Genomic DNA, 10,366 nt, shown 5'->3' on the forward strand with positions numbered 1-10,366 from the left:
GATATTTAGAATTGCCATGTATGTATTTTTACAGTTGTTACATAGGCCTACGCATGTCTACCTCGGGGACCCGACGGTGGCTATCTCCGCAGGTGGAGGTAGCCTACGAGTCTTTGGATAATTTTTCACGTGATCTGAATATACGCTACATATGCTCCAAAAAGATAACAGAGAGGATTTGTTTTCGTCATTGTCACGTGAATTAAATTCGTTCTTTGATTACAGGTTGCATCAATTTTTGATTTGATTGATTACAGGTTTTATTATTTTGGTCATTTTTGCAAGTTTTTTTGTAACTTTACTTACAGTTCAGTGCGGTGTAATTGTGTGGCTTGATAATGAAATGCTAGTGTGATAATGAATCATTTCAAATCATACAGTGTCATCTGTCATGATGCTTTGTAAGCAGGATTTTTTCTTCATTTTTTTCAGTGTGTATATTTTAGCAATGGTGGACGTATTCAGGCTAGGGAATTGGTTAGCCTATCAGATGTTGAGCAACCCCCCCTCCGTTGAAATGAACGAATGACTAGTTGTTGAAACACATTTATTGAAACAGTCACCCCTTTTCTCAAAACTGTAAACACACAACCATTTTTTCAAACTACATTTCAAAAACCTCAGACTCTTCTGGCAAAATCAAACACTTGCCCCTAGACCATGTAACCTGTGCTCAAAATAAAACAATGCTGTCAGATCATAAACACAGCAAATCAATATATAAACACCATGGAGCAAACAGTAGACACAACACAAAAAAACACAGAACACAGCATCCAGGGCATGTAGTTACATGTAAAGAAGAATGTGTTGAGAATATGTGAGGAAGAAGAAGAATATGTGTACACAGTAAATTAATTTACTGGGGCAATAAAGAAAATTGATTTTGGATTTCGAAACACTGGATTTTGGTGTTTGAACACCCATTGACACTTTACTGATGTATATGTTTAGGCTGTGTTTGGCACCTCTCTTTCGCCAACCATCTCTGGAGGAGGGAATCCCTCACTGAATTGCTGATCCCAAGGTTTTTGTACATTTTTTCTTCTCAAGTGAGTTTTTCTGGGAATGTTTCATTGTCTTCCTTTAAGTTGGCTGAGGGGCAGTTGTATGGGCATCTGTGAAGCCCTCTGTGACATTGCTTGTATAAAGGGCTATATACATTTGATTTGAAAACATTACAGTAACCATCACAACTTACATGGTACTACAGTCAACAAAGAACAAAGAAAAAACCCTCTATAGGCTGGATCCAGCCTATAAAACACACCACACCTATGTTACCACAGGCCAATTCCATTGCCTGTAGGAAATGTACCCTGGTAGGTTTAGGTCATAGACCTTCTACCGCCATGCAGATTTTTTTTTTTTTTATTGGGTTGAGAAAAGGGCTGTATGCTGGAAGGCAAACATTAACATTTACAGTAGAATATGCTGGTTTATGTTTAACTATTATTGTATATGGACACAAAACTGACATTGTCCCAAACCACCATTAGAAATAAATGAGAACAATTTTGAGTAACTGAATCAGATGACAACTGTGTTGTAGTTGTGTTTACTGTTTGCCGCCCGTGTTAACCATTTTACAGCACAAGTGCATCACAGTTCAACATGTTTTTAGTGAATGAGAATGTGTTTAGAGTTTTGCCAAAAGAGTCTAACCATTTTACGGATTATTTACGGACTCAGTTCTTTGAATCTCGTTCATTAGCCTACATTTTTTCACAATTTCTAAAACACTAAACCCCCTTCTCTGAATCAAATGTTCAGTGGCCTAAACCCATTAGTCCTTGCTTCTGGTGATGTTTTGGCTGCTCACAGAGGACCATGTTTTGGCTCCTCGGTGGTCCTTGTATTTTGCGGCCAATGGATTTTCATTTGAAAATTAGAAAACCAAAATCGGGAAACGAGCTATTCCCCTGTTACCATTTAGAAATAGGAAAACAAAAACGGAAAACGAAAAAACGACCCGTTATCTGATTTGATGTGCTTAAACTTGGAAGTCGGGAAGTAATATAGTGTGTGGAAATCTTTCTCAATTTGGCGTAGATTTTGAGGTATAACGTGGTCCCGGTTCTTGGGACACCACCGGATAGAAAATCAGGAAATGACGTACTCGAATGAAGAGAGTTCGTGTAACTTCGGTTCTTTATCAGGAAATGACGTTCCCATATGAAGAGAGTTCGTGTAACTTCGGCTCTTTAAATCGATTTTCATTGGTTTGAGCGTTTCCATGGCATTCAGAAATACAACCGCGCAAATCGAAATATTTCTGAAATGCAGGAGCCGGCATCAAACAAAACAGGTACTTTAAGTAGCAACTTTTGTCAAAATATGTGTATTTTATTACTAGAATTTGGTCGCTTTTGAAGTCAGAAGTTGTTTGCAAAGTAATTTGTTTGCGAGTTTTTAATTAATGACTGATAAGGCCGTCAGAGTTCTCCTTGATGCTAGCTAACGTTGTTAGTTATTGGGTTGATGCTAACGTTGTTAGTCACTTTTTTGCATTCAGATACATGTAGGAACATCTATCTGTATTACATGCTTAGACATATCCAATGTTTATCAGTGTTTATTATGACCAGACCATCCTCAAATCTCAAAGCAGAACAGCTATTTATCAGCCTGCCTTTCCCTGAGTGTGCTTTCTGCCTACCAACCAGTACCCAGTAGGGGTACTAGTAACCCCTACCTCCTGCTCTGCATCCAGCGCTGGGCCCAGCCTCCTGCTCTACATCCAGCGCTGGTCCCAGCCTCCTATCCCTACCCCCTGCTCTGTATCCAGCACTGGTCCAGCCTCCTAGCCCTACCCCCTGCTCTGCATCCAGCGCTGGGCCCAGCCTCCTGCTCTGTATCCAGCACTGGTCCAGCCTCCTAGCCCTACCCCCTGCTCTGCATCCAGCGCTGGGCCCAGCCTCCTGCTCTACATCCAGCGCTGGTCCCAGCCTCCTGCTCTGTATCCAGCACTGGTCCAGCCTCCTAGCCCTACCCCCTGCTTTGCATCATGCGGTGGTTCCAACCCCCTTGCTCTGTATCCAGCGCTGGTCCCAGCCTCGTAGCCCTACCCCCTGCTCTGTATCCAGCGCTGGTCCCAGCCTTCTACCCCTACCCCCTGCTCTGTATCCAGCACTGGTCCCACCCTCCTGCCCCTACCCCCTGCTCTGTATCCAGCACTGGTCCCACCCTCCTGCCCCTACCCCCTGCTCTGTATCCAGCACTGGTCCCACCCTCCTGCTCTGCATCCAGTGCTGGTCCCAGCTTCCTACCCCCTGCTTTGCATCATGCGGTGGTCCCAACCCCCTTGCTCTGTATCCAGCGCTGGGCCCAGCTTCTTACTCTGCATCCAGCACTGGTCCCACCCTCCTGCTCTTCATCCAGCGCTGGTCCCAGCCTCCTACCCCTACCCCTAGGCCTTAGTGGCCTCTGGCCACTAACCCCTGCACTGCACCCAGCCACTAACCTCATTATATGTTGTTATTATTATCGTGAAATGTTTGTGTATGTTTGTGTAAGTAACTGATTATTGTTTGTTTTGTATTTAAGGACCATCTAAAAAAAGACGGGCCTTCGAGGCCCTAAGTCAGGATCTCCCTGGGCAAGTTTCCAACGTCAAGTATGATGTTAAACGTATCCCTGGACTACTGAGACGTAAATCTGTAAATACCAATCTTTTGTTAGTTTAGTAATGTTTTACAGTTTTACTTCAGAAAGAAGGATCGCTTATCCACGTTGTCCTATTTGTGTTGCTTTAAGGACCACAAGAAGAAATCCGTGAATACCGGTGTTGGTGTTGATGCGGGCGTTGGTGTTGATGCGGGCGTTGATGCTGGTGCTAGTATTGGTGCTGGTATAGATGCTGGTGCTGGTGTTGATGCTGGTGTTGGTGCTGGTATAGATGCTGGTGCTGGTGTTGGTGTCGATGCTGGTATATATGCTGGTGTTGGTGCTGATTCTGGTGCTGGTATAGATGCTGGTGCTGGTGCTGGTGCTGGTGTTGATGCCAATTCCACCATTCATGAGAACAGGGTAAGACAGTTATTTGTGAAAATATTGACAATTTCATAGGATTCAATGTTTACCTTTTGGCCAGTGGATAATTGTGAATTAAAGATTCGGTATCTCTGTTTACCTACCTGTAGAGGATTGAAGCATATCTATGTATTCCATCCCAGGTACCACTGTCTAGCGATCTAGACAAATACATCTGCCTTCTGTTGGAAACAGAAAACGTTATGTTGGTAGATGAGGAGGGTAAAGTGTTCATCATCAACACATTCAACCATTCCACCAAGCGTCTTAATGTGAGTCATTTTTTTTGCCCACTTTATACTTTATAATCTATTTGACGGCAAGTGTCTTTGAATGTCTGTGATGAAGCATGTGATTATATTCTTATCTTTTCTTGAATTGGCAGAATGATGATTTTGCCATAATCACTAGAAGAGCCATGCAGTTTCCAGAGGGCTGCAGGTGGATATATATGTGTTCATGCAATGACCACCATGCCAGGCACATCTTGGCACTGTCTACACACGTGGACACATCCTTTGATGGTATTACGTTTATATTGTACTTAATATGTTAATGAATGTCCAGTATGTAAACTCCCCTTTTACAAATATATCTGTTATCTCGACCATGACAGAGTTGGCCTGGGTGGACTGTCTCCACATCAAGGCATTTAATGGGGTTTTGCCCAGTATTGAGGATGTCCCGGATAGTCCCAGTGAAATGGGTAATTATTCACTTCTCTACTCCATGCCTCTAAAATATAGCCAAAGCATCACAACATTTTGTTTAAACAGCTGCGTTATTTGGACCAATGTTGTTACGGAGGCAACAGTGGTTGTTTACTGTACTATTTATTTTCTTCTCAGAGCACAGTTATGCTACTAATGGAACAACAGAGGTAATGGTGACAGTAATTGGTAATAGTCGTGCCATACAGTAGGTAACTTCATGTCACCAATTGTTCTTTCTCACTGTAGAACAGCAATGTCAAACGTATTCCGTTTGCCGGCAGTTACTTTGTTGTTGAAAAAGATGGATATGCAATCATCAAAGTGAGTGCTGGCGCAATGAGGTGTCAGACGTGCCGTTTGCACCAGAGGAACTGCTGCCACGTGCAAATCCTGCAGGACATCCTCAACGATGAAGCACACCTTTTATCGTTAGGGATTAAGGAGGCAATGAAAGAGGGGTCTCTATACCCTGACACTGTGAAAGAGGCTGTTTCCACAGAACCAGTCCTCTTTCACATTCCTTTACCAGATAGGGTATGTGTTTGTTGACCATGTAGTTTTGTAAAAGGTCTAGGTATTTTTCCCCTCTGTATATGATCCGATTCTGACTCAATTTCTGTTCCAGGTTCGTTATGGGACTGCTGTTCCTAATCTTCACAAAGAGAAGGATGGAGTGTTCCTCCTGTATCCCACCCCCAAGGAACAATGTGACTGTGGCAGGCCATTATCATTGACCCCTCAGAAAGATACACATTTGTACACCAGATGCCATGTGTACAAAGTGAAAGGTATTCACTGAGAATTTTCTAGAACTATTAAGATTTTCCAAAGGTTTATTTCTGACATGATGATTGGTTTTGTACATGGAATGCAATTACAATGTGTTTGTTTTTTCCAAAGGCCACCAACTCACATGCACAATGTGTCCCAAAACTCATAACTATGATGGTGGATGTGATTTCATTCTAAACATGGGCACATACATGGTGCACCATGAAGTCCTCAGGGACTATGTTTATCATTTCCTAAATTCAAGGCAAGTTAACTAAATATGATATGTAATTATGTGTAGAAACACAGATTATTATCAAACCTTTGGTGCTCAACATGTTTGTTCTTTATCTGTTACAGCACAACAATGTACAACTTCTTAGAAGTGTACAACACTCATCTGCGAGATGCAGGGACACAGGACTCTCTCCAGATGTCCTACCGCAAGTTGAGGGATGCAGTCATAGCCTTTTTGCAGCTTCTGTCTGCAGACTTTAGCTGGGGATTCAAATGTCCCATCTGCCAAGATAACTTCAAGTTAGTTCTGTAACAAAGTTGCAAATGGTCTGGATATACAGCCATGAAAATAATTAAGAGACCACTTAACATTGATTGTGGACTTTGGAGTGGTCTTTAAATTTTTTCCATGGCTGAATATCACAACAATGTTTGGAGCTTGTAATTAAGTATGTGATGTATGTGTACATTGTCTCAATAGTGAGGTTGTTATGGATGGCACCTCTTTGGGGTATCAGCAGCGGTATGGCCTCAAAGAAAGGCTTGTTCCTGGCCAAACTGTAATGAACAGTGGAAGATAAGTCTGTGATTTTCTTGTTTTAATCATTGTGTGTCTCAGTGTGTGTGCACGCCAATGTTACCTCTATAATTTTTACATTTAAATGATTAAGGCCTTATGTTATTATGACCTTTCTAAATTTGTTTCTCCTTCATTCAATTTACCAGTCACAGAACGCGAACTTTGATTCCTGAGCCAGACCTCCGTAAGCTGCTGCAGCGCTACAGTGCAGACGGGCTCCTCCCTGGAGAACACAGGGAAATGATGTCACAGAGTGCCAAAAGCGCCCCATTCCTCCTGCCCCTTTTGCAGAAGTTGGCCCTGACTTCACCCACACACGCAAGTGAGCCCTACCGCCCTCTCTTAACACAAGTCAGCAAGAACTCCCCTGCCTGTGCTCTGCTACATCCCAGTAGAGAACTCGGGGAGTTGATGTCAGAGATGGAGGGATTGAAGTACAGCCAGATCGAGCGGCAACCAGCACTTTTAGGGAAACTTGCCAAGGAATGCCCTTTGTTTTTTAGCTTGGTTGGGATGGAAGGGACTTTTCCTCAGGAGGTGGTACCCATCTTTCAGTGCCTCTATAAAAAGGCACTGGAAACAGTGTCCACACCTCCGGTCTCGACACCCCTAACTTCCCCAGAGGATCCTGGGCATTACTTCCCAAATCTGCCTCCTGTGAGAGACAGAGGCTTGTACACTACAGACAAGTGTAAAAAAGAGGCCAGTGACTGTAGGAAGACAGCAGGCAGACACCCTAACCTGATCCCTGGCATATTCACCCTGTTCTGCACACATGGTGAGGTTACTTTACTTGAACATTGACATTACACTATTGAAATTAATGAATACTGCTGGTAAGGTTATTGAGGTTTTGTTTTACTGTTTTGTTACACAATGGAATGTTTTTTGTACTTCAGGTGTTTGTCTTGGGTTTTCAATAATGGAGCAAGTGGAGTCGGTGAACGTGCCGTTTACCATACTCCGGACACGTTTTCGACAATGTAAGTTCAGGTTTTGCTTAGCATTGGTGTGACTAATTATCTGTGAATTTGTTGTCCGTAATCATCTGTGTGCACCCCATTTAGGCCCCAAGACAGTCATATATGACAACGCCTGTCAGCTGCAAACCTACTGCTTGCGGAGGGACCCAGGTTTTTTTAGAGAGACTTGGTTTCTTGTGGATCGTTTGCACTGGCGCAACCACTCAGGTGATTTGCAGTGCTTTTTATTCCGGGTACTTGCCTTTTTATATTGCAAATGCGAGTCAATGAAACTGTTGTGTTTTTTAATTATTTAAGGGTGTAACATTGGATACAATCTGGACAGCTATCCTCAGTTCCAGAAAATAAATTCTCAGGTGGCAGAGCAGAATAACTCGCTCTTGAAGAAGATGAAAGGACAACTGTCCTACATGAACAGGGAGAACTTCATCAGGCATCTGATGCTCTTCCTGTGGCACAGATCATGCAAAGTCATTACGAAACTTTGAGGTAAACATGTATTATGCAACGTGTGTGTGGAGATGAAGACTGCAAGCATGCGCCCATTCAGACTACAATTCAATGATATATAGTTTTATACTTTTATCTTTTTATTAATTTGTTATCTACTTTTATTATCTATCCCTTCTTCACTTTAAAGGTATGTAATGACTTGGAGCAATACACCCAAGACCATCAACCAAAAGATATCGGCAGCCAACTCAACCACAATATGTCAAAAGTCATTTTTCCATCTGTATTGTTTATTTTCCCATTTTAAGTGTTTGTTTAATCAACTTGTTTCATTGGCCCTGTTACATAAACAAATTAAACAAATGTATCTGTGTTTCCTATAAACCCCCCTATCAATCTGGAAGGATATATCATTTTAAAATCCTTTCCCATATTATAAGCCAATAATCTTTATGGCGTTCAAATACAGATAGCCTATGCATAAGTACACCTTGCACACATATGTATAGGCTTAGAAATAGGTGAGACATGGATGCATTTCATTAAAGACAATCACGTAGGCCTATTAGATTTGAGCGTTTATTGATACCATGACATGGAAATGGTTTGACTTTGGCAGAATGCATGATCTAAGGCAGTGGTTTTCAACAGGGGGGCGCGGAGAGATCATTACGGCGGCGCCATTGGTTTACTTTACAAGAAAAGAATACAATAATATTTTATGTAGGCTACTCGGTGTTCTTCATGAAAATACATTTAAGTTGCCATGGAGGAGCAGTTAGTCAAATTAAAGAGTGACACCAGATTGCGACACCTCTTTAGCTCTTGCTCTGCCTTCGTTTTGGTTGAGTGTGATTACTGAATATCCTCAGTTGACTGATGCCGCCTTGACACATGATGTGGAAGACTTGGGGGGGCTTTAGTTCCAAAACGTTGAGAACCCCTGATCTAAGGGAATGACTCCTCGATGCTACCATGCATACACGACATATGAGGCAGGGAGCAATATCCCCCTGATGGATATAACATACAAACAGCAAGGGGGAGAAGGGGATGGTGCAGGGCGGCAGCAGCACTGATCATACAACAATCGGGGTGAGTGTGCGTATCTGCGCGTCCTTTTAAGGCCGTCTTATCGGTTGTGGCACAGGTGTAATGATGAGCGGGTGACGCACGCTACCCGATTGCCACAGAAAGGTTCGCTGCAGTGACAGTGGTATCGAACTTTATGTCAATGTGTTTTTGTGGATTGACTAGTAATTACATCCATAATCCGAGATTACAGCACTCATAGCCTATATTCAAATGATTGAATGAATCTATTTTGTGTCATCATGTTATCATCACAGATATGAATTGTTATATCGTATTGTAATATTCTACTGACACTGACAGATTTCCTCCTGCAAATGTGTCTAATACCCACACTCAAGCATGCCATTTTGGCCAAAAATTAGGGTTAGGGTTAAGAGTTCCTTTCAAGGTGCAGATTCATGTCTTTGTACAGTAAAAAACAGGGGTTAGTTAAACTCTCTCTTTCAATATCAAACCCCTAGCCCGAATTGGGACTCAATAGCGCCACCTAGAAGTGGTATTGTTTTTAACTGAAAACCTGCTTTGTAGTCACATATAAGCTCTTATCTTTTTGAAATTCAGATAGAAGATCCATTATCACACCCTTAATGCATTTGGTTGGAAACACATGATAAATATTAACAGAAATTGAGTTTTTAAAGATAATATAATACAATGTACGTAGAAGTTGCATTGGTGAGTGTTGACTAGAAGTGTGACATTTATTGGTGTCTAATTAACCTAAACATTCCTTTACAAGTCCGATTTGATGAGGATATGGAAAAATATAGCTTTAAAAAAAAGAACTACAAGTCCCATCATGCCCGCAATACAATTGCATTGTGAATACCCCGTATTTGTAGTCCAATTAAGGTCCGGTAACTCACTTTGGGTAGTTCTCAATTGCAATGGTGTTTTGATCGAGATTAAAGGTTGTATTTTTATTGGCTCTGCTGCAAATGTAATTTAGGGTTTATTTGGGTTAATTTTATGTGTACAGATTAACAATTTGGATCTGATGTGTCTGTGATGTAGCTACCTATGAGGATGTTTAGCATTTTATTTTGTCTGATGTCTCATATTGTCTCATATGTTATACTGTATGTACTTGTTCTCGAATGAGATCGCGTATACAAGCGGCCGAAATGAGTTTTCTCCGCAGGGTGTCCGGGCTTTCCCATAGAGATAGGGTGAGAAGCTCAATCATCTGGGAAGAGAGTAGAACCGCTTCTCCTCCGCGTCGAGAGGAACCAGTTGAGGTGGCTCGGGCATCTGATGAGGATGCCTACTGGACGCCTTCCTGGTGAGGTGTTCTGGGCATGTCCAACTGGGAAGAGGCCCCGGGGAAGACCCAGGACACGCTGGAGGGACTATGTCCCTGGCTGGCCTGGGAACGCCTCGGGACAAGCGGCAAATGACGGACGGACTTGTTCTTGTATCTATTATTTAAATTTGACATGCCTTGCCATGTATTAGTTTGTAGAGTATCATTAATGCAGGAATTCTTCTAAATAAAGTTCATA

At 42.2% G+C, this 10,366-nt stretch overlaps 1 protein-coding gene across 1 annotated transcript; it reads left to right on the plus strand.

Moving 5' to 3' along the window:
- The first annotated feature begins 2,161 nt into the window (after positions 1-2,161).
- LOC146273184 (uncharacterized) lies at positions 2,162-8,132 on the plus strand. The gene is made up of 17 exons (XM_084705831.1): positions 2,162-2,308; positions 3,547-3,659; positions 3,757-4,029; positions 4,176-4,304; positions 4,418-4,556; positions 4,649-4,738; positions 4,881-4,912; positions 4,992-5,279; positions 5,371-5,533; positions 5,646-5,781; positions 5,877-6,053; positions 6,235-6,330; positions 6,477-7,111; positions 7,233-7,316; positions 7,401-7,523; positions 7,614-7,805; positions 7,957-8,132. The coding sequence occupies exons 1-16, from the start codon at positions 2,281-2,283 to the stop codon at positions 7,802-7,804; spliced, it is 2,697 nt and encodes an 898-aa protein (XP_084561957.1). The 5' UTR covers positions 2,162-2,280; the 3' UTR covers position 7,805; positions 7,957-8,132.
- Positions 8,133-10,366: the final 2,234 nt, after the last annotated feature.

Source organism: Hypomesus nipponensis, chromosome 9, assembly GCF_054491055.1.
Source record: "Hypomesus nipponensis isolate SF chromosome 9, ASM5449105v1, whole genome shotgun sequence".
NCBI classification, from domain to species: Eukaryota; Metazoa; Chordata; class Actinopteri; order Osmeriformes; family Osmeridae; genus Hypomesus; species Hypomesus nipponensis.

Excerpts from the sequence above, each read along its gene's own strand:
- LOC146273184 (XM_084705831.1), top strand. The coding sequence starts at position 2,281 with ATGCAGGAGCCGGCATCAAACAAAACAG. Across the intron at positions 2,309-3,546 it reads GCCGGCATCAAACAAAACAG|GACCATCTAAAAAAAGACGG; the intron begins GTACTTTAAGTA and ends TTTGTATTTAAG. Across the intron at positions 3,660-3,756 it reads GACTACTGAGACGTAAATCT|GACCACAAGAAGAAATCCGT; the intron begins GTAAATACCAAT and ends TGTTGCTTTAAG.